General features: G+C 38.3%; 1 protein-coding gene across 1 annotated transcript in view; it reads left to right on the plus strand.

Moving 5' to 3' along the window:
- The window catches only part of SNX4 (sorting nexin 4), a 52,830-nt gene continuing 27,633 nt past the window's right edge, over window positions 1-25,197 (plus strand). Inside the window, exons 1-5 of the mRNA XM_043874416.1 lie at window positions 1-178; window positions 14,728-14,849; window positions 18,723-18,858; window positions 18,936-19,085; window positions 19,550-19,597. Coding sequence (XP_043730351.1) covers window positions 38-178; window positions 14,728-14,849; window positions 18,723-18,858; window positions 18,936-19,085; window positions 19,550-19,597 — 597 coding nt within the window. The 5' untranslated portion in view covers window positions 1-37. The remainder of the gene's footprint in view (window positions 179-14,727; window positions 14,850-18,722; window positions 18,859-18,935; window positions 19,086-19,549; window positions 19,598-25,197) is intronic.

A 25,197-nucleotide genomic window follows, 5' to 3' on the forward strand; every position in this document is an offset into this window, starting at 1 on the left:
CGCCGGCGCACTGTGTCCGCTGTGCTGAGCCGCAGCCATGGAGCAGGCAGCTCCCGACCCTGAGCGGCTTTTGCAGCCGGCGCCGCTGGAGCCGCTGAGCCACCCCGACGCGGGGCTGGAGTCCGTGGTCGGTGAGGAAGCGAAGGGGGCCCGGGACGAGAGCCCCGGGGACGGCACGGTGAGGAGAAGGGGCGGCAGAGACCCCCCGGCCTGGGTCGCGGCCTAGAGGGCAGAATGGACTGGTTTACGCTGACCGCGTGGGTGGGCTCGCTCGGCCGAGAGGCCCCGCTGTGACGGGGAAGCGGGGTGCAGTCAGTGGGGGAGGCTCGATGGGAAAAGGGGGTTCTGAGTAGGGGGCGAGCGCCAGGGCTGCGGGACCGCAGGAAGGGTGGAGAGGGCGCGGCCGAGGGAGCGGAGGGGTTCTGTGGGTGCGGCTCGGCGGGCGCGGGCGCGGGGCCGGGAAAGCGCCAGGCTGAGGCAGGTGCGGTTTCAGGGTCGGGAACCCGGGGCGGTTGGACTCGAAGAGGAACGCTGATGTTTCTGGCATCTATGAGTTGTGCGGAGGAGTAGGCTTAACCGGGGGCGGTGGCAGCGCTGTTTGGGAAGGAAGAGAATGGGGGACTTGAGGAGCAAGTCTGGGGCGCGAGGGTGTTTGGCTTGATGCCCCCATCGGAAAATGGAATAAAGTGTTAGAGTCAAGGAAAGGTACAAGTGAAAAAGATTTTGGTTTGTTTGTGTGTTTTTAAGTGTATTTTTAGTTGGAGGATAATAAAATTGCTTTACTATATTGTGTTGGTTTCTGCCACACGAGAACGTGAATCAGCCGTAAGTATACGTAGGTCCCCTCCCTGTTGAACCTCCCCCCATCCACATTCTTACTTGACTTGTAATTTCCTCGCTTGGGGTCAGTGCTGTATCTCCCAATGGAGATGTGTCATGGATATCCTATTGGCTTTGTGAAGCCCCTTTGATAGTGATTTTCATTTGCTTGACGGAAGGAGAAAATGCATCATTTTATATTTGTAATTGCTTTCATTCCAAAGTGTTTTCACGCATAATGCAAGATGAGTAGACCACGTTACATAAAGTGATTCGGAAACTCAGTCGAGTACTTATCATCAGACCACCCTAATGAGCCTGTGCAGTGCTCATCCATTTTGATTCTTTTTTTTCTGAAACAAGTTCTAAATACAAAACTGCCCATCCTTGTGATAAATGGATAAAGAAAAGTTAAAAATTGTTTGCTGACTGTAACTAGAAAGACAACTAGTTAGGAATTTCAACACTAGTTGAAGTTCAACACTTAAGCACTAGCTATTTAAGAAAGATTTAACTAGCTAGGAATTTACGGTTTTGCCTACTTGGGGGAAATGTCGAGGTATATAGGATCGCATGAAGACTTCTGTGGGTGAATTTTAAGTTTTTCATTTATTTTCCTCCTAAATTATAGAATTATTTGTGGAGAGGTATCTTATATGAAATGTGAGAGCAGTGTGTGTATGCTGTAGTCCATAAACTTGACTCTTCCGTGAATTGCTTTTTTAATGCAGATTCCATTTGTGACTTAGTTTTTCTGTTTCTTAAAAAAAACAAAAAACTTTTATCATGAAGTATATAATTAATGCAGAGAAGATTCTCACAAAATAAAAATCAGTTTCTTTGAAACCTGTGTATATTCTCCTGTGTTACATCTGCTCCCTTGACCACAGAAGTAATCTTTATTCTGAATTTTGTATTAACAATTCTCTAGCTTTAAATATATATATAAATGTAAATGTCCCTAAACAACATGTTGCTTAGTTTTACTTCATTTTGAAATTTACATAATCGGACTAGTTTTACTATGACTTCCTTTCTTTGCTTTATACTGTTTTGGGGATTCATCCAAAATGTAACTTAGTTTGTTTTTATAGTCATGACTCTATAGTATACCATTTTGTAGGTATTCTACAGTTGATTTCTCTTTTCCTCGTTTTACAGACATTAGGGTTGTTTCAAGATTCTTGCTGTTTCTGAAAGATTACTACTACTATGAACTTCTTACATGTAAGAAATACATAGTGCAAGTATATATAAACTTAACAGTGGAATTGCTGGATTATAGGGTGGTAGCATAAGTCATAGAATTGTGTGTGTGTGTGTGTGTGTGTGTATGCGCGCGCGCACACGCTCAGCTATTCAGTCATGTTTGACTTTGCGAGACTATATAGCCCACTCAAATTTTCTAGGCAAGAATACTGGAGTGGGTTGCTGTTTCCTGCTCCAAGGGATTTCCCGACCCAGGGGTTGAACCCAGGTCTCTTGCACTGGCAGGCAGATTCTTGAGCAGTGTGCCACCTGGGTAGCACTGGAGTGTAGTAAGCAGTGCCAAGTTGTTTTCTAGAGTGAACATACCAGTTTGTATTCGCATCAGTAGTGCCTGCTGCTGTCTATCCTTATCAGCACTTAATATTTTCAGACTTTATTTGCCAACCATATGGATATGTGTTAAAGCAATTTTAGATTGTTTCAAAGGGTAAGAATCCTATCTTTTGTTAGCTGCATCGGGAGTTTAATTTTGATTATGACTGAACATTTTGGTAATTTTTTTTGTGAAAGCCTTTGGATGATTATCTAATACAAAGTTGCAACTATAGTATAAAATCCATTTGTGTTAAGTGATTATAAGTATCTCATTTAAAATAAAAAACCTGTGTTTGGTTTAAGATATTTGAAATCCCAAAGATGCCATCATACAGGAAACGTTGTAGTTATGTAATATTACCTGACTTTTATATGTGTTGTAAGAGACCATTCGAGATTGCCCAAACTTAAGGATTTCCTCAAACAATGATTTAGTAATTTATAGAGATAATTTACTAATTTTTAGAAATGCAAGCCATTTGGACAATTATTTCAGAATCACCTGGAGCTTATAAACACACACATATGCATTCACATACACTCTATATGTTGTCCCCTCCTTCTAAAGGTCTGCAGTCTCAGAAGATCTACTCCTTTTCCTCTTTCTATCCCCTCTTCCTCTCTAATCCATCCCCAGCTGAGAAGTATTGCAGTAACCATAGCCACGTTGCTACTGTTACTGGTAGATAGGAATGTGGTCTGGGCAGACAGGTAAGTTACATTTGTTTGTGCTAGACACTGTGAGGCTCTACTTTTCATTTAATTTTCAAAATTACTCCCAAAAGACATAAAAGACATACAGAGATAAGGAAGCAGAGGCTCTGAGAGAAGTGATTTGGCCAAAGGCACACAGTGGTGACATGGCTGGGATTTGGGCCCAGGTCCTCCTGGCTTTAACTCAGTGCAGCTTCATACCCTGCCCCCGCAACCAAAAAAAAAAAGAGATTAAAAATAGTCTTGTAAATTGTAAAATACTATACTTAAATATTTTTTGTTTTAATAAGATTTAAGTTGTTATTTTAAGAAGAAAAGAGCTCTGAATAATGTGTTGATTTATCAATAACTTTTTCACCATAAAAATATCTATACAGATAGTGTGCAGAAATGACAAAAAGCCTCATCAGCCTTATTTTTGACTCTACATTTTGGTTGGAGAGTAAATTGTGCCAGTTGCGCTACCCCGAGGGATAGTGGAAACAAGCACTACCAAGGTTGCAAATCTTTTCCAGTTTTAAACATCACTAATTTTAACATTCTTTAAATTATGTTGTAAACTCTTACTCTCTTGTTTTTGTTTCTGTGAGTCCTCATCCTCTTCCTTTCCAGTGTCTGGTTAGAAGTTTCCTTTCTTTTTGTACTTTTTCCTTATAAGGAAGAATTTTTTTTTTTTTTTTTTAAGTATTGTCAGTTTTATTTAAAGTAGTTTAGAATATGAAACATGAGGGAGGACTGCAATCTTCAAGAGAGTAGTAATTAGTCCTGGCGAGGAAGTAGCAAGGGAATGGAGGTAAAAATGCTGCTTTTTTTAGGCTGGAAGATTCCATTGAGTTGGCAGTTAACAGCATTTGCTCAGAGAACCGCTGCCTGAGGGATTCAGAGTGTCTTTCTTTTGTAGGGAGGATTCTTTAGGCCTCTGAGTACTCCTGGGGCTAAGAGTGCTTGAGCAACTGTTGCTTGAAAAATGCCTGTACACTATTAGTTCCTTCACAGGTTGGTAGCAGAAAGCTGAGTGGAGGAGTCCAGAAGTGAGTGGAGGATGGCTTGAGACATTTGTGGTAAAGATAACATGAAAAAGGAAATGTATAGGCAGAGTTACAGAATTTGTCAGTTTAGGGCTTCCCTGGTAGCTCAGCTGGTAAAGAATCTGCCTGCAGTGCTGTAGACCCCTTAATTCCTGAGGTGGGAAGATTCCCTGGAGGAGGGCGTGGCAGCCCCCTCCAGTATTCTTGCCTGGAGAATCCCCATGGATAGAGGAGCCTGGTGGGCTACCGTCAAGGAGGTCACAAAGAGTCGGACACGACTGAGTGACTAAGCACACACAACATAGCAGATTATTAAATAATTCTCAATAATTGCTTTCTTCACTTTCTACTTCAGCCGCTCTCAGTTATTTTTTGAAGGCAACTTATGGTGCAGAATAAATTTTACATCATGCTCAGTACACATGTACTTGTATACATAAGCATTGTTTCAACTCAGTCATGGCTGACTCTGACCCCAGGGACTTTAGCCCACCAGGCTTCTGTGACCATGGAATTTCCCAGACAGGAATGCTGGAGTTGGTTGCCATTTCCTTCTACAAGGGATCATCCAATCCAGGAATTGAACCTATGTCTCCTGCATTGCAGGTGGATTCTTTACCGCTGAACCACCAGGGAAGCCCCATATTTACCATGAGGAATAAGATATTTGCATTTATTATCTATTTTTTATTAAAAAAATTTTTTTTTGATGTGGAGTATTTTTAAAGTCTTTACTGAATTTGTTACAGTATTACTTGTTTTATGTTTTTTGGCCACAAAGTTTGTAGGATCTTAGCTTCCTGACCAGGGATTGAATCTGTGCCCACTGCATTGAACGGCAAATTCTTAAAGACTGGACCACCAGGGAAGCCCCTAAATTTATTATCTTAACTGACTCTATTTTTAGCTGATTTTTTTCTGTTATAGTTTATGCTTTCTTATTTTGGTTTCTGTTTTTGGATTTTCCTTTGTGGACCATAGTTTCTTTGGTTTTATCCTCTATAATGATTTTGAAGGCATGTCTTTTTTTTTCTTCCCCAAGACATAATTGAGACATATTATTTATGTAAATGTAATGGCCATTAAATTTTTTTAAAGTAATTTATAGAAATGATCTCAAATTTATAAGCAAATACAGTACAAAGAATTGTTTCCCTTGAAATATTTGAGAATAAACTGCAATTTATCTCATCCCCAGAACATTTAGTATATATTTCAAGGGCAAAAAAGGACATTCTATATAATCACAGAGCTGCTATCAAAAGCATTGATAAATTATTTTATCTAATCCTCAGACTTCATGTAAGTTTTGCCAGTTGTACCAATAGTGTTCTTCACAACAAAATAATTCTGTCCAGACTCAAGTATTACATTTAGTTGCATTGTCTCTTTAGTCTCCTCCAATCTGAAAGTGTTTCTTGGTCTTTGCTTTCATGACTTTGGCCTTTTTGTATATTAGCAACCAGTTATTTTTGTAGAATGCCCTTCAGTTTGGGTTTGCCTGATGTTTTCTTGTGGTTAAATTCAGGTTATGCTTCTTTGGCAGAAATTGCCACTAATGTGATGCTGTGTTCTTCTAATTGCTTCTTACCAGCTTGCACATGATTCAGGTTTGATCACTTTCTCTGCCAGTCTTCTCCAGTATAAAGTTTCTGTGATCAACTTTGTGGGGACATACTTTTTCTTTTCCCTTCCTGTTTTATTGAGGTCTAATTGGCATACAGAACTATATATGTTTAAGGTGTACAGTATAAAGATTGGACTTACATTCATCATGAAATGAATGTCCATCATCTCATATAGAAACAAAATTAAGAAATAGAAAAAATACATTTTTTTTCTTGTGATGAGAATGTTTAAGGTTTACTCTCTTAACAATTCTTATAAATAACATACATCAGTGTTAATTTATCATGTTGTACATTAATTCTCTAGGACTCTTTATAACTTTGTACCTTTTGATTCTTTCATCCAGTTTCTTTTTTCCCCATCCCATGCCTCTGCTTTCTGCTTTATTGACTATGCCAAAGCCTTTGACTGTGTGGATCACAATAAACTGGAAAATTCTGAAAGAGATGGGAATACCAGACCACCTGACCTGCCTCTTGAGAAACCTGTATGCAGGTCAGGAAGCAACAGTTAGAACTGGACATGGAACAACAGACTAGTTCCAAATAGAAAAAGGAGTACGTAAAGGCTGTATATTGTCACCCTGCTTATTTGACTTATATGCAGAGCACATCATGAGAAACACTGGGCTGGAGGAAGCACAGGCTGGAATCAAGATTGCTGGGAGAAATATCAATAACCTCAAATATGCAGATGACACCACGCTTATGGAAGAAAGTGAAGAAGAACTAAAGAGCCTCTTGATGAAAGTGAAGGAGGAGAGTGAAAAAGTTGGCTTAAAGCTCAACATTCAGAAAACTAAGATCATGGAATCCGATCCCATCACTTCATGGCAGATATATGGGGAAACAGTGGAAACAGTGGCTGACTTTATTTTTCTGGGCTCCAAAATCACTGCAGATGGTGACTGCAGCCATGAAATTAAAAGACACTTGCTCCTTGGAAGGAAAGTTATGACCAACCTGCTGCTGCTGCTGTCACTTCAGTCGTGTCTGACTCTGTGCGACCCCATAGTTGGCAGCCCAACAGGCCCCCCCCACCCCCGCCCCATGCCAGTCCCCAGGATTCTCGGGGCAAGAACACTGGAGTGGGTTGCCATTTCCTTCTCCAATGCATGAAAGTGAAAATGAAACTGAAGTCGCTCAGTTGTGTCTGACTCTTTGCGACCCCATGGACTGCAGCCTACCAGGCTCCTCTGTCCATGGGATTTTCCAGGCAAGAGTACTGGAGTGGGTCGCCATTGCCTCCTCCGTATGACCAACCTAGACAGCATATTAAAAAGCAGAGACATTACTTTGTCAACAAAGGTCCGTCTAGTCAAGGCTATGGTTTTTCCAGTAGTCATGTGTGGATGTGAGAATTGGACTATAAAGAAAGCTGAGTGCCGAAGAATTGATGCTTTTGAACTGTGGTGTTGGAGAAGACTCTTGAGAGTCCCTTGGACTGCAAGGAGATCCAGCCAGTCCATCCTAAGAGATCAGTTCTGGGTGTTCATTGGTAGGACTGATGTTGAAGCTGAAACTCCAGTACTTTGGCCACCTGATGGAAAGAGCTGACTCGTTGGAAAAGACCCTGATGTTGGTAAACATTGAGGGCAGGAGGAGAAGGGGATGACAGAGGATGAGATGGTTGGATGGCATCACCAACTCAATGGACATGAGTTTGGGTGGACTCCGGGAGTTGGTGATGGACAGGGAGGCCTGGCGTGCTGTGGTTCATGGGGTCACAAAGAGTCGGACGCAATTGAGTGACTGAACTGAACTGAACTGTCTCTGGTAACTACAAATCTGATCTCGTTTTGTGAAGACATACTTTGAAACTACAAAAATACCTTGTTCCTCATCAAAGTTTCTATTTGTCTTTTTCATTATGGACTCATGGGTTTTATTTTTTAAACTTTATTAAGATATGATTTATACACCATAAAATTCACTCTGTAAGTATATAAATTCAGTAATTTGTAGTAAGGGCTTCACTGGTGCCTCAGTTGGTAAAGAATCTTCCTGCAGTGCAGAAGACCTGGGTTTGATCCATGGGTCAGGAAGATCCCTTGGAGAAGGAAATGGCAACCCACTCTAGTATCCTTGCCTGGAGAATTGCATCGACAAAGGAGCCTGGCCGGCTACAGTCCATGGGGGTCTCAGAGTTGGATTTGCAGAATTGCACCACCATCACTACAACCCAGTTTTGGAACTTTTCTGATTTTTTTTTTTTTAATTACTGAATAACGTTCAGTTGTATGGATGTATCCCTTTTTGTTTATTCACCATTTGATGCAAGTTGGGTTATTTTCAGCTTTTATATTATGAATATTATTGCTGTGATGAATATTCAGGTTTCAGTCTTTGTGTGGATGTATGTTTACATTTCTCTTGAGTTAAATTTGTAGCAGTGTAATTGCTGAGTTATATGGTAAGTTTTAACTTTTTGTTATAAGAAACTGCCACTGTTTTTCAGAGTGGCTGTACCATTTAACATTACCACCAGCATGGAGAAAGAAATGGCAACCTACTCCAGTATTCTTGCCTGGAAAATCCCATGGCCGGGGGAACGTGGTAGGCTACAGTCCATGGGGTCGCAAAGAGTTGGACACGACTGAGTGACTTCACTTTCTTTCTGCAGATGAATACCTGTGTGTGTGAGATCGTTCTGCATAGATACATATATTTGTGTCTATACATCTGTCACTTTAACGAGAGTATCAAGTGCGTTCCCCTTCCCCATCATCCACACACATGCCTCGTCACCCAAGCTGTGGAGCGGGTCACCTTGAATGGTCTGGAGCAACACCGTGCAGTGGATCTGGACGTGACCACCTCATTTTTTTGTCCTGTAGTAGACCCCCGCGACCCTTGCGGGACCCTTTAGAGCCAGACCCCCGTCCTCCACTGTTCTCTGTCAGCCGCGCCGTGCAGGGAGATGGCCACTCCCTCCCTCCTCCTCGACACTGTAATCATTGTTTTACAATCGAGTGCCTTAATAACAGTTTACAAATACTGTGTATTTATGGGCAGCCGTTCCGCTTTCGCCTTCTGTGATTGGATACTTTGCCTTGTCCGCGGTGGTTGGCGCTGGGGCTGGAGTTTGCCTGCCCCATAGTTGGGCTGATCTGCTGGGCGGCCTCCCGCGCCTGCCCACAGCCAGGCCAGGGGCATCGCTAGAAGCGGTGCTGGCTGGCGGTCCCTATGGGCGAGGCAGGCGCTGTTTCAGCCGAGGGCCCGTAGTAAGCAAAGACAAGACAGGATTGGTAGGCCGACCAGCTCGGGCACCCTCTGGACCACAGCCCTGCCCCTCCCCTATACCCTCCCCACATCACAGCTGTTCTGTTCAGTAGACTTTTTATTACCACCTTGACCCCCCCATTTTCCTCTTTTTTGGTGTCCTGAGCTCTTTGCAACAACATGCAGGTACAGAGCGCCCTCCCCAGTCAGGAGCTCCCCTCCCCCCCAAGACAGCCTGCCCTTTGGTTTTCAGAAGCTGCCAGTGGGTGCCAGTGTGTTGCATTATGATATCAATGATTTTTTTTATTATATATTGTTTTTCTTCTTGGTTTTTTTATATTATATATTTAAAAGGCAGTATCTTTTGTACTGTGAATTTGCAGTAGAAGATGCATAATGCACTTTTTTTTCTTTTTTTACTTCTGTTGGTGTGTACTGTATATAGTCTGTGTGCTTCTTGTGAGGAAAATAAACTTTTTCTTTATAAAAAAAAAAAAACATTACCACCAGCAATTATGAGGCTCACTTTTCTGCACATCCCTGCCAGCACTTGGCAGTGTCTGTCTTTCTGATTATAACCATTCTAGTGGATGTGAAGTGGTTTTAATTTGCATTTTTTTAATGACTGATGGTGTTGAACATCTTTTCATGTGCTTATTTCTATTTGCGTATCTTTTTTGGTGAAATTCTATTCAGATCTTTTGCTTATTAAAATTGAGTGGTTTTTCTTTTTATTGAGAGTGCTTCCCACGTAGCTTAGTGGTAGAGAATCTGCCTGCCAGTGCAGGAGACACAGGTTTGATCCCTGGGTTGGGAAGATCCTCTGGAGTAGGAAATGGCAACCTGCTCCAGTCATCTTGCCTGGAAGATTCCGTGGACAGAGGAGCTTGGTGGGCTGTAGTCCGTGGGGTCGCAGAGTTGGACATAACTGAGCACATAAGCACATGTTGTTCAGTTATTCTGGATATTTTTTTTTAATCAAATAATGAGATTTGCAGATATTTCCCTTGGGCTGTGGCTTTTTACTTTTTCTTAATGATATCTTTAAAAGTTTAGCAGTAGTTTTTAATTTTGATGAAGACTAGGAGATCAGGTGGTTTTTCTTTTTCCTTTGTGCTTATCTAAGCGCTTTGCTTATCCCAGGATCATGTTTTCTTTGTCTTTTTTTGAGCTTACCCCAGGTGGCTTAGGAGATCTTAGTTCTCTGACCAGGGATGGAACCTGGCTCCTTGGTGGTGAAAGCATATGAATCCTAATCACTGGACTGCCAGGGAATTCCCCAGGTTTTGCTTTTACATCTGCGTGTGTAAGCCATTTTGAGTTAATTTCTGTGTACAATGTGAGTAAAGGGTCTAGTTTTGGAGTTTTTTCCTTGGTCTGTGGCTACTCAGTTGCCCCTGCACTATGTGTTGAAAAGACTCTCCCTGTTGAATTCTCTTGGTGTGTTTATTAAAATCATTTGACCTTAAATGTAAGGGTTTATTTCTGAATTCTCAATTCTGTTCCATTGATCCATTGATGTCTATGTCTATCCTGCCAGTGCCCCCACTGTCTTGATTAGTTTAGCGTTTTAATAAATTTTGAAACGAGATAGTATAGATCCTGCAACTTGTTATTTTTCAAAACTATTTTGGCTATTCTAGGTTCTTTGTATTTCCATATAAATTGTAGGAACAGAGCATCAGTTTCTAAAAAAAAAAAAACCACCGCAAAAATCCCTTCTGGATAAAGTTATCTTTAAAGGAACAGTGTATTAGTACTTTTATAATATTTCAAGCATTCTATATGCATGGAGCTCCTTTGTCATTTGGACTTTATATTATTGTGAAATCTAGGGCAAATCTGGTCTTTATTCTTTGGCAGTGATTGTGCTTTTTATTTTCCTGCCTTAATCTTTTTAGGATTTTTTTCCTTTATGCTGAAGATGTTTAATTTTCTAATTCATTATACATGGACCACATGCTTTTAAATTTGGAGCTGTAGAAATATTTTCAATCCAGAAAGAATTTTTGTTGGTTTCTTTTTTTTATACTGGTGATTATTATTTCTGTTCTGTTTCTTCTGATCCCTTCTTTAAGAAGTATTATTTAAGCATTGGTTCTTAGTTTTCCTTTTTTAAAAATCATCTTTCATCATTTTCTCTTTTTTGAATGGTGAGAATCCCTCAGGCAGACTCAACCACTGAACTCTGCACTTTGAACCACTGAACTCATGCACTTTGTCTCAGTTATCTCCCATTCCTAATGACTGACATTGTATGTACTCAGTAATCATTCAGTTATTGAATTAATAGTTTCTTATCATTCCTTTTATCACTGTTACCTGTCTTACGCTTGCTTTTACTGTTTCACTGTTTGCAGCATTATTTATTCATTTATGGCTGCACTGGATTTTCATTGCGGGCATGGGCTTTCTTCTAGTTGCGACAAGCAGGTGCTGTTCTCTTCTTGTGGTTCTCAGGCTTCTCATTGCTGTGGTTTCTCTTGTTGCAGAGCACAGGCTTTAGGGCACATGGGTTTCAGTAGTTGCAATTTGAGGGCTCTAGAGTGTGGGCTCAGTAGTTGTGGCACACAGGCCTAGTTGCCCCGCAGCATGTAGAATCTTCTTGGACCAAGGATCGAACCCGTGTGCTCTGCATTGGCAGATGGATTCTTATCCACTGAGCCACCAGGGAAGTCCTTGCAATATTTTAAAACTTTTAGTAGATTGATTTTGGGGCTTGCCTGGTGGCTTAGATGGTTAAGAATCTGCCTGCAATGCAGGAGGCCTAGGTTTGATCCCTGGGTTGGGAAGTTCATTGGAGAAAGGAATGACACCCCACTCTAACATTCTTGCCTGGAATATTCCGTGGACGGAGGAGCCTGGTGGGCTATAGTCCATAGGTTCACAGAATTGGACATGACTGAAGTGACTTGGCACACATGCACACAGATTGACTTTTGCTCATTGACTTGGAAATAAAAAATTTCATCAGCCTTTTATTTTATTTTATTTTTCATCAGCCTTTTAAACATGTCCATCTTTTATATATATTTGGTCTTAAGTCAGGTGGGAAGTAGTGATTCACCTATCGAGCATCTACATTTGGGATGCTATTCTTTGAATGTAAGTATAGGATACGAGTGTAGCATCATTCTTTAATGATATTCTTTACTCTGATGAGAAGTCCACTTTTAATACATCTAAAACATTGTGTTTCACCAATACAACATTGTAAATCAACTGTACTTCAATTTAAAAGTAAATACATAAAATATTATCTCTCTCTTTAAAACATACTCCTAGTCTCATCTTCCAGTCATCAAGTTTATCCATTTCTAAATCTTTTTAACGTGTCCTTTTAACATTAGTTATGCTATTCATAGCACTGTTTGTACTTTAGTATGACAGTATTAGCAATTTTATATCATCTACCAATCTCTGCTGATATTTTTATGTGCCTGTCTTTAGTTTTTATGATAGTTGATTTTGTACTTTTATTTTTCCCTTCTGTGTAATTATTTGGACAGCATAATGGGGTAAATTTATGATTAATGTGCACTATCTTTTTGGTGGGAAATAATTTGTTTTATCAGTTTCTGATTCTAGAATTCAGAGAATTTTTCAGTGAAGTACTTGGTGATAAATCAGTGCTTGGCTGTAGGCCAAAATTTTTTATATGTATAATCTCAACCAGTGAGGACTTCATAATCCTGATGTTGAGTGGTTTATGCTTATGTAATTTCTTGAGCTTTCTTTTAGTTGAATGATTTTTCTCTAGTTTTCTCTTTTACTACATGAACATAAAATTTACATTTTATAAAATTTGTCTTGTTTGGCAAGAGAGTAGTTTTGTTTTGGGTTCATTTTTAGTTCTATGTCCTTTATTTTCTTTTAGCATCTTTACCTCCTCCATTATTCTCCAGCGCTTTTGGGGTACTTTCTAAGCATGTCATCTTTATTCATCACTGATTTAATTTTGTGTATTGTCACATAGCTTATTCTGTCTTCATAGCATACAGATTTAATTTTCTGTGTAAAGTATCATCATGGATTTTTATTACATACCGCTTTTTCTTTTAACTTGTTGGTATATCCATCTTTTTACTTATATCTCTTCTTCACAAACCACCCCCGGTTGTAGTGCAATATAATGCTTTTTAATTAAAACCCACCTCTGAACTTTGAAAGTTCAGGGAGAAAGGGAGAAAAAAAAAGCAGGGGAACAAAAAGAAAAGAACAGCAGCTATCGCATGGCCTCACTGTGTCTTTCTTGTTTAAACTTGGAGCTAGTTTGGGTGTATTCAAGACCCTTCTTCAGTGGCAGGACTTCGCTGGTGACTCAGACAGTAAAGCGTCTGCCTACAATGCGGGAGACCCAGGTTTGATCCCTGGGTTGGGAAGATCCTCTGGAGAAGGAAATGGCAACCCACTCCAGTACTCTTGCTTGGAAAATCCCGTGGATGGAGGAGCATGGTAGGTCCATGGGGTTGCAAAGAGTTGGACAGGACTGAACTACTTCACTTTCACTTTCTTTCTTCAGTGGCACAAAGAGCCTGTGAACCACCAATGATGTTGTTTGATACAGACCTGGGGATGATCTAGCAGGAAAAGAAAGAAGTTTCCTGTTCTTAAAACCTACTATCTCAGATAGACAGGGTCCTGTATATAGCACAGGGAACTCTGTTCATTATCTTGTAATAAACTATAATCACAAATAAAATGAAAAAGAATATATATTAAAGAATATCTTTGCTGTATACCAGGAATTAAAACAACATTGTAAATCAACTGTACTTCAATAAAAAATGAATAAATCAATAAAAACAATATTTACAAAAAAGAAAAACCTGCTATCTCACAGTGGAGCCTGTTAACCACTGCCAAAACGTTTAGGCAAATTTTATGATCAAATGTGTGATGGCTCCTTCTTTTTAAAAAAATTTAAAATTCAGCTTTAATTTTTAAAGCTGAAAGCTGAAAATCTCACCTTCTGTCATACAGCATTTTATATTTGATTTGACTGGTAAAATAAAAAGATGTCAGTATTGAGGACCATTCATCTTGTAAACAGTGTTTTTAAGTTTTTTCTTATATATTTCTATATAGATTTATTCTTGGTCATTTAAGTGATAGGTATCCTTTTTTTTTTCCATTTATTTTTATTTGTTGGAGGCTAATTACTTTACAATATTGTAGTGGTTTTTGCCATACATTGACATGAATCAGCCATGGATTTACATGTGTTCCCCATCCCGATCCCCCCTCCAGCCTCCCTCTCCATCCCATCCCTCTGGGTCTTCCCAGTGCACCAGCCCTGAGCACCAGTCTCATGCATCCAACCTGGGCTGGTGATCTGTTTCACCCTTGATAGTATACTTGTTTCAATGCTGTTCTCTCTGAACATTCCACCCTCGCCTTCTCCCACAGAGTCTAAAAGTCTGTTCTGTACATCTTTGTCTCTTTTTCTGTAGGTATGCTTTTTATTTTAATTTTTTTCTCCTGTAATCATGCCTACATTTTAATAATTAAATCTATGGCACTTGCTAAAATAGCTTCTGGAAAAGTTTAATGTGCTACATGCTGATAAAAAGAGGCGTATCATTTGCTGATGTCGTTTAGCAACCACTAGTAATGCAAGAGATAAAAAAAAACGTAACCTGAGATATGTACTAATAATGGATTTGATTATAATAGCTGGGTTTTTTTTCAGTATCATTTAAAATGTTTTTTGTTGTTCTATTTTTATTCAGATGACAGAAAGTAATTTTTCGTTGAAGAAGATAGAAATTAGTGTTTCAGAAGCAGAAAAGCGAACCGGAAGAAATGCCATGAACATGCAGGAAACATATACTGCTTACCTCATTGAAACAAGGTGAGTGATGAGAATTATGTCTGAAGTTAGAAAAAGCTTTGGTAGCTGTTGATGCAAATTCTGTTGTATAATGGAATTATTTACAGGTCATTGTCTTTTTGTTTCTTTACTTTTTAACAGGTGACCAGGTTTTCTTTTACTCTGGTACTCTAGCTAAATTTGAATGTATTTGTTTTGGAGGGAGAACGAAGGTTACTGGATGTTACTTGGTGCTTGCTTTAGTGTCAAGTAACATCCAGATCCCATCCACATCACAGGCCTGTCCATGCGGGATACACAGGTTCATCCCTGTTTGGGAAGACCCCACATGCCTCAGAGTAACTAAGCTCATGTGTCACAACTGTTGAGTCTGTGCTCGAGAGCTCGGGAGCCACAACTCCTGAGGCCACGCGCCACAACTGAGGCCCGCCCCCTAGAGCCTGTGCTCCCCAGCAAGAGAAGCCACCGCGCACCGCAACTAGAGAAAAGCCCACACAGCAGGGAAGACTCAGCTCAGCCATAAATAAACTTATTTATTTAAAAAACTCACCAGAAAAGTCTTTTACTTCATAAGGAAAAAGTTAAATGAATTGAACTGTTTTGTCCAGAGAAAAGCAAAGGATGTGTGTGTGTGTGTGTGTGCAGTCATGTCTGACTCTTTGTGACCCACCAGGCTTCTCTGTCCATGGGATTCCCAGGCAAGAATACTGGAGTGGGTTGCCATTTCCTTCTCCAGGGCCTCTTCCTGACCTAGGGATCGAACCCACATTTCTTGCATCTCCTGCATTGGCAGGTGAATTCTTTACCACTGCACCACCTGGGAATTTTGCTTATTATAAATAGTTTATATAAAGACTACACCGACAAGCTCTTTTCTTTGTGTGGGCTGAGAAGAAATACTTTTCAGTTAAAACAAATAGGGGGGGCTTCCCTGGTAGTCCATTAAGACTCCATGCTTCCAGTGCAGGGTGTGCAGGTTTGATCCCTGGTTGGGGAAATTAGATCCCACATGCTGTGCAGTGCGGCCAAAATATTAAAAAAATTAATAAAAAAATATAGTCCATATTTTTTAAAGAAAAGTAGAGGGACTTGCCCGGTGGATCAGGGAAGTATCCTGCCTGTGTACATACATGCATATGTATCAGAGACTTTTAAGTTAATTTAAAAAAAGTATGGTCCCATGAGAGGGTTTTTTTTTTTTTTTAAGTTTAATTAGCCATTTTAAAATATCATACTTTAGAAATTTGTATTGGCTCTAGCTTTTTAAGTAAATTCTTAAATTTAAAACTAAAAAGGATATTTTTAGTATATGCCTGTTTCTTCATCCAGTTGAACAATGAAATTAGCTGTTGATTAGCTTTACTGCTAGAAGAACCTCTTGATTTCAGTAATCTGGAATAATTTATAGTTGTTTACTCTTTATTTATTATAGTTGTTTACTCTTGACTTTGAAATGAATAGAGAATTATAATTCAAAAGTTGGAGTTAGAAGTGACCATATGTGAGTAATATAGCTTGCCTCTGGATAAATATCTAAGTGGATCATCAGTGAATAATGTGGTACACAAAAGGATATTGAGGTGACTGTCACGCTTATATTTCATTTATTTTAAAACAGTGATTCTTAAACTTTAACATATATAGGAATCAGTTGGAAAATTTGTTAAGCTACAGAATTTTGAGTGGGGTCCAGGAATTAACACTTTAAGCTTAAGTTCCAAGTGTTTTTGAAGCAAATAAGCCATGGACCATAGTTTTATCTTTCAAATACAAAAGCTTTACATTTTAAGATAGTCAAATTTATCTTTTTTCTTTATGACTTGTGTTTTCCCTGTCTTAAAGTCTTGCCTATCCTATATCATATACACATCCACTTTGAAAATTACTGTTTTTAGATATTGTTTATAAATAATTTTGTCAGCACTATAACTGACCTTCAGCCACAGAACCCTGGAATTTATTAATTTGGTCATGTAGAATTCTTGCTGTAATTCAGTGTTATGCAGAGTATCTTCGACACTATGAATATTGTTGAGCCTTGACATTGACTAAAAGTTCAACTTTATCACATAGCTCTTCTACCTACTCTGTGGACTCAAGAAGAAAGTCAGTTTAGCAGTTGCCTATCGTGTTACAGTTTAATGGGCTAAGGATTAATAAGGCTAAGGTCATTGATTTTAATTTCTCCAGAGATTTTTATGTTTTGCTGTTCATTAAGTATGAACCCTTTTAAAATAGGTAAGAACATTGTGTGTATTAACAGGTAAGAGTGCCTCTTTGTCTTGGGAAGCTATATGATGTCTTTCCTTAATTCTTCTAATTTGTAAAGCAGGGCTAAAGATCCTATATACTTTGTCATATTAAATGGTTTAAACGGTTAAATTTAATTTAAATATTGCAAGTGAAACCAATTATGTGCTATTAAACATTTATTAAATGATTGGATAAATGGGGTAGTTTTGTGGTCCAAAGAAAGTCTTCTCTATGCTCTTAGGTAGCTTCCGCTGACTTCTTTTTGTGGCCTTTGAAATAAAACAAAGCAAAAACAACTTGTAGCAGCTCTTCTAACAGCCTTTAGGTATACTGCCTATAAGCTATATTTATCTACTTTTTAGCAAGATTTGGGCTCTGTTGGTAATAATTTTGAATAATTTGAAACTTGATATTAACCCAAGATATGTTTTTTTAGCTGAAGTTGAAAATCTGAATTAGAACAATTTTAGTCAGCTAATGATTAGGTCAACTCTTTAAAATGAATTATCATTTAATAATCCTATATCTTGCCATGAAAGTCATTTGTATATTTTGAATTTCATATTATGTTTCCCTTTTTAATTAATATACAGTGAATTAGCAAACAATATATAAATAATAAAAACAATGAACATCTTGTGTTGAGCATGGCATGGTGTATCCATTTTCTCAAGACTTTATTCTGAGACTGATTTAGCCTCTGCCTTTATACTGTACATGCACAAGTGCACATTTTGGTTATATGCATGTTTCTTGGAGGATCTGTAAGTTATTTTCTATTAGGAAATGGGAAGGTTCCGATAATGTTTAGAAGGCTAATGTTTTCTAATAGTCATTATGTTAGCAGAAATGATAAATAGTCAAAATAATTTCAAATATTATTGGTATGATTTTACCCAGCTTTCCCCCAAATTGAACTTTTATATGGATGACTCATGGCATTGCCTGCAGCTCTTTATATTAAATATAAGACTAGAATTGACTTGTTACGTCCCTTCTTGCCACCCTTTCAGAGTTAATTGACATTTTACTTTTGTGGATCTTTTCTGGCACTTGGATGCATCTGATTCTTTGATGATGTTAAACTGAGGGTTTTTTTGGTGTCATGGTCTTTGGCATGAATGTTGTTCTCTCATTGTGGCAGGAGTTGTTCTTTCATTGTGGCAGTTAAAAGTACTTTTTTCTTTAATGAAGCACTGGTGAAGCCAGACTTTTACTATGTTGTAAAGCCAGCCATTATGTTAACTGAATTATTTTATATTGAGGCTTTTGTTGAGAAGAATATTCCTAATATGACTATTTCTCTCAAGTTCAAATAGGTTTTCTATAATGGAGGAAAGTGGTTAGGAGTGAGGGCTTGGGAATCAGATGGATCTGAGTGCTCTACCCACAAATCTTTGTGATTGAAGGAAGAGCATATACCGTGCAGTTGCTTTCTCATCTGTGAAATGGGGACAGTAATCCCTGCTTCACCAGGTTTGTTGTAGGAGTTAAATAATACATGAAAAGTTCTCAGTGCCTGGTTCATAGCCCTCCTGGTTCATAAGCATTCAGTAAATGGAGTTATCAGTTTTAAAGGAGGTCGTATGCATGCATTTGTATTTTTAAAAAACACTAGAAATCTTATTCTGTCTTTTTCAGGTCAGTTGAACATAGTGATGGTCAGAGTGTCCTAACAGACTCACTGTGGAGGCGGTATAGTGAATTTGAGTTGTTGAGAAACTACCTTTTAGTTTACTATCCACATATTGTTGTGCCACCTCTACCAGAAAAAAGGGTAAGGAGTGAAATGGTGGTGTAGTTTAGAAGTAGTTAGCATTGAGACTATTCTTCATGATTGTTTTGTTTATCTAGGCAGAATTCGTTTGGCATAAACTCTCTGCTGACAACATGGACCCGGATTTTGTGGAAAGACGAAGAATTGGTTTAGAAAACTTCCTCTTGAGAGTTGCTTCACATCCCATCCTTTGTAGAGACAAAATCTTCTATTTGTTTTTAACACAGGTATTTTTCTTTTCTTTAGTCTTTTAAAAAATTTCATTTGACTTGGGATTTTTAAAATTTTAAATTGTGGAATGCTTCTTCTTAAGGATTCTCTTGGAGCTGCCCTTTGTTAAGTTATATGTATTTCATGGTTTGTTTTGTTTTGAATTTCCAAAGTATTATATCATTCTTTTGGCTAACATTTTTATACTTAAAGATACTAAAGATTGTACTTTTTGGTATCACTTAAATGGTATCAAAGTTAGTCTTTAGTTTTTTGAATCCCAGATCTATAAAATCTTGGGGCTGTCTCTGGTAATCTTTTGGAATCTGGATTGTATGTGTAATTTTGCAGTGAAAAGAATTCTTTTTTAACCCCTCTCCCCCATCTCCCATGAAAGAAGAACAGAACGATGGGTATTTTATTTGGGATATTACTTATGGGCTATTTTACAGTGATATCTAAAGTTATCTTTAATTTTTAGGAAGGCAACTGGAAAGAGACAGTAAATGAAACTGGATTTCAGCTGAAGGTAAGGATAATTGTATGAAATAATTTGTCATGTCTGTTAACAATTTCTAGCACAGTGCCATGCCTTAATGGGTACCTGCTATTTATTGGAAGTGAATGTTGTATGAGTGAATGTTGGAAATAGGCTTTACATCTAATATCTCTGGTAAAGTTTTTAAAGAAGCAATGCAGTTTATTTTTGATTGGTGTAATTTTTGTTAATAGTGAGACTATAATGGGCATATTTATGTATGAATTTAATTCTCTTGGGAAAGAACATTTTGAAGCAATAATTTAGGTATAAGCTATAGATTTTTCCCACAGTATAGTCATATTATGCTTTTTATGTTTTTTTCTTTCCTCTGTCCTTATCACTGTCACTCTCAGTGGTGCCTGCATAATTGCTTACTCTGTTAGATAGAAAAGACACTTCTAAAGGGTTGAACTTGGGTTTTCCTATCTTAGGCTGAAAGAGTAGCCATCAGTCACGCTTATTTTGTATACTGAGACATGGTGGCCAGTTTTGAGTGGGCATAGGATTCATTTTGTATCAGTGATACAGGTTTAATTAGATTTTGATTGCTTATCATACTTGATCATTAGAAGTTAGTGTTTGGGAATGGAACTGTTTCCTCAAAATTAAAGAGCGTGTCAGTCATAAGATGACTGCCCTCCCTCTGCTCTGCTCTCCCCTCCCTCTTGTTTCCAAAAGTAATTTAACATTGCAAGTTTTTAAAAGTTTTCATCTCTTATGTAAACAGAATAGGTAAGAAGAAAAAGTAATATAAATTGATATATAAGTTGATAAACAGTTCATATGATATTGCAATAACAGAAGTTCAGTAGATTTAGGCAGCAAGAACAGAATGTCTTTACAGTAATTTTAAGAACTAGAGATTTATACATTTGCATATAGGTATTTTAATTTTAACACAAAAAAACAGGAGAAAACATTTTTTTCTGCACAGAAAATGTAATTAAGTGTCTAATTTTTTCATAAACCAATTTTAACTTACTGGTTCAACTTATGAGTTATCTGAAACTTCAGATAACATGAAAATTAGTATTTTCTTAGCTGTAACTCACTATGGTGCTCAAAAAAAGAATAATGGAATTTTAAAGATGATTTGAAATAACTCTGACTTTAAAAAATTGTTTATATTTTGATAGAATTTTATGAGAACCAGTCCATGATTTCTTAGGAGCTAATATTAAAGAAAAGAACAAACTGAAATATTTTTTTTGGTGATGTCTCTTTATATAATAGAAAATTTAAAAACTTTTAGTCATTGTTTTAGTCATTATTTTAGTAACTGGATCAGTTGTTTGTCCTTAGCGCAGTTTTTGGGCGTAACTGGGTGGCCTTGAGAAAATTCATGAATTTCCTCATCCATTTAGACTCTTCTGTTTACAGAGTGCTTTGAATTTTGTGTGTCAAAAGATGCTACCTAAGTGTTTAGATACAATGTTTTATATTTGGGTAGCCTTATGTAAAATCCTAGTTTCACTTTTATAAAATCTTTGAAAGGTAATACTCTGTACACAGTATTAATAATTTGAAAAGTAGAAATTGAAATGGACTAGAGGTAAAATGTATAGGGAGAATTTGGAAAAACTTGCAAGGAAATGGAACCTTTTGGACTAACACATGCATGGACATTCATGCATACATTCAAGCATGTAGCTTCCCTGGTGGCTCAGAGGTTAAAGTGTCTGCCTGCAATGCAGGAGACCTGGGTTCGATCCTTGGGTTGGGAAGATCCCCTGGAGAAGGAAATGGCAACCCACTCCAGTATTCTTGCCTGGAGAATCCCATGGACAGAGGAGCCAGGTGGGCTACCGTCCACGGGGTCGCAAAGAGTCGGACATGACTGAGTGACTTCACTCCACTTCACTTCACTTCATATACATATATAGAGAGAAAGACTCACTTCTCTTATCTAGAGGTTGTGTATTTGGTAGTTATAACTAACCTGATCACAGTCAAAAGGTGGGATTTAGAACTGACTTCTGAGATGTTCAGATGGATATGACATAACTTACTACAGTGCTTACAGGTATACTTTGGTCCTTTCAGATAGTATCCAATTAATTTTATTGTAGTTATCCAAACAAACTTGACTATTTTTAGTCTGCAGCCTACTAGAAAGTTTTAAAGGTCTAAAGGTGAATACTGCTGGAGATAGGCATACTGTGACAATAGTGAGAATTGACAGCTGAGCCTGCTGGTAAAGTATAACAGTGATATGAGAGTCAGACACTGCAGTACTGGGGTCTGTGGCATGCTGCCAAATCCCCACACACCTTTGTAGCCTCTCGGGCTTCATTGCATCACAGGTGGATTCAGTATTAGTTGTTGATAGTGGTTACTTTGAGGCTTCCAGAAAAGGTTGAATTGCTGGCTGAGTACTTATAATTCAGTGTTTTTTCTTTTTAGCATGCAACTAGTTTTTTGATGTAAAAAATTTTTTTAAATTCACTGTTTCTTCAAGTGTGGTCAGTTGGCTTCATGAGTCTCAATTTGTTGGGATTGTTCAGAATACTGAATCCTAGAGTTCATTGCAGACATCCTGACTCCCATGGGCCCAAAACTTGACAAACATTGTTGTAAGATGACAGATAAGAATGTTTTTAGGAAGATAATTTTAAAAGATTATCAAAATTGGTAAGAAAAAAAAGTTTAGAACCAAAAGCAGCATTTTGTCTGAATATCATTAACATTAAATGTTTACTGTGTGCTTAAGCACTGTACTCTGATACAGTGTTTATGCTTTTTTTTGCTGGCAGTTGCCTCAGTACCTTTGAGGTTAGTTCAGTATTATCCCAGCTTTTTAGGTCAGGAACTTGAGAAAGTGACTTAACCCACGGTCATATAGTTATAAGTGATAGAGGCTGAATTCAAGTCCAGGCCTTCTTAATTACCATCCTGTATTACTTATCTTTTCACTAGCTACTTATATAATTAATGTATATAAAGATGGTTGGTAAAGGAATGTTGGAAACTATATTTCAGTGAAAATGAGATTGTTCTGAGTCAGACTGGAGCTAATATAGAGTTATAGATCAATAATACTGCAATTAAAAAAAGAATACTTGAACTTGGCTATTGGCTTGTCATCATCAAATTGAAATAATAGCTTTAATTTCTCCCTTCTAGACATGTTTAATCTGTAGTTTGGGCCTAAGAGTTTACATTTTCTTAAATATTTTTAGAGTATCACACTCAGCAAGATAATTGTAAAAATTTAATTTTATAAAAGTCCGTGCTTTATTTTTTTTGGCCATGCTACATGACTTGTGGGATCTTGATTCCCCAACCAGGGGTTAAACGTTCAACGGACACCCTTGACAGTGAGAGCACAGAGTTCTAACCACTGGACCACTAGGGAACTCTCTCCCCTCCCCCCACCTTCCCACTCTTGTTCTTCATTTAACACAGATATTTCATCACTGTTGTATATTGGCATTCCTTTGTTTTTCTTGAATGTCTATATGATACTTTTGTTAATTCACTGAAGGGAGATCAGAGAGTTTCTCTTTCGAGTAACGAACATATTAACTAGTTACTTTAATTTAAAGAAATACCATTTTAACCCAGTTACATGAAAGTAAGTGTCATCCATATGCCTAAATCTTAAATGAATTTATACTTCCCTGAATTTAGGGAAGTATCTAGAACCTTGTTTGTTGCTTGGAGCAGGAACTGCCAGAGACAAAATCTGAGCCTTTAGGATCTCTGCTAAATCTGAAGATTCCAGATGCTAGGTACCTACAGACTGTTGGGTACTCTTCTAGGTGCTGTGGATCCAACTGTGAATAAGCTGGAAACATTCATAAGCTCCATGTTCTTATGTTCTTATGGAGCTTATACTGAAGTAGTTGAAGACTTTAAATTTACATCTATTTAAGATACTTTGAAAGTTACAGTTATCATTGTGAGAGAATATGACAGCTGGAATTTTTTCCCCAGGGGTTATTTTGAGATATGACAGTATAATTTATTGTTCAAATGGAGACAGTTTTGAGAATAAAAAGAGGCTCTGCTAATAATTAGGTTAGGACAGCAAGTGTAAACCAGTACTGTTCTGGGCAAACTGGGTCACATGGTTGAAGAGAACATTTGAGCTGAGACCTGACTAATGAGAAGCCTGCAGTGGAGTCAGCCTAACGGGTCAAGGAAGAAGAATGTTAGAGACAGGACACGCTGGTAATGGTTTACTAGGTAAGGTTTGGAGGAAGATAAGAATCTGAAAATGAAATAGAGGAAAGACAAGGTCTAGGACAAGAGAAGTATAATATGTGATAGGAATTGGAAAGGGAAAGGGAGGTGGGGGTTAAAGAATATGGGAAGGTAGTAAGTTGGGACTGTAGAATAGCCGGGGTTTTTTTTCCATCCATCCAGTGTACTTATTGCATGCTTTTCTTGTGGCAGGCATTGGGAAGTGCTGGGGATACAGGAATGAAAATGCGGTTTGAAGTAGTGCCATGGCGGCTGTTGTGCAGCTCTCGGGGCCCCATTCACATTGTGTTTTTCCTTGTGGCTCTTATATTTTCATGGACAGCTAGGAAACAAGCAAATGACCCAGGGGATTTCAGACAATGCTGTAGTGAAGAAGACAGAGTAGGGTGGTGTGAAACAGTGGTATGAGGGCTTCTTTAGATATTTAGTGGTGAATCTGATAAGATGGATGAACGGTAACCTGTCAGACTTGGGTAGGGCTTCCCTTGTGGCTCAGCTGGTAAAGAATCCTCCTGCAATGTGGGAGACCTGGGTTCAATCCCTGGGTTGGGAGGATCCCCTGGAGAAGGGACAGGCTACCCACTCCAGTATTCTGGCCTGGAGAATTCCATGGACTGGATAGTCCGTGGGGTCACAGAGTCAGACACGACTGAGTGACTTTCACTTAGAGATCTAGCTGTGGGGAGAAGTTTCTGATTTGATGACATTTTAGGCAGTTTCTCTTTTTATGGAATCTTGTGAAATGATGAGCAGATTGAGTGGGGTATTATAGTGGACTGACCTGACAGTGTTTGATAAGCAAGGTTAGGATGGTGATAGTTTACATTTTATATGCCTTCTATAGTGGTAAATTGGTAATATTAAAAGTAAAAAATAAATTGATGGTATTCAGTATGAGATTCAGAAGAAGATACACATGAAAATTTTCTATTTTTACTGATGGGTTTTATATAATTTCATCCTTATTTAAAGAATCTCATTTACCTGTACCTATAAAATCATTAACACATTGGTAATTTGAAATCACTTAAAGAACACAAGGGAGTAATATATGCCTTAAATTCTATATGCTGTAATTGAAAGGACTTTCACATACATTAGCTCCTTTGCCTTTCAGATGTAAGAAATGTCAAGAATTGGTAAAATATCCTTTTATTTATTAAAAACTTTTTTTTTTTTTTGGGCCATGCCACACGGCGTGTGGGATCCTCATTTCTTAACCAGGGATCCAACCTGTGCCCCCTACATTGGAAGTGTGGAGTCCTAACCCCTGGACCGCCAGGGAAATTCCTAAAATATACCCCATTTTAGAAATAAGAGAATCCCCTGAATTCAATGACAACTTAAGCTTTAGATATTCTTGATAGCTCTTTGAATTGCTT

The sequence above is a fragment of the Cervus elaphus genome, chromosome 19 (genome assembly GCF_910594005.1).
Source record: "Cervus elaphus chromosome 19, mCerEla1.1, whole genome shotgun sequence".
NCBI lineage: Eukaryota > Metazoa > Chordata > Mammalia > Artiodactyla > Cervidae > Cervus > Cervus elaphus.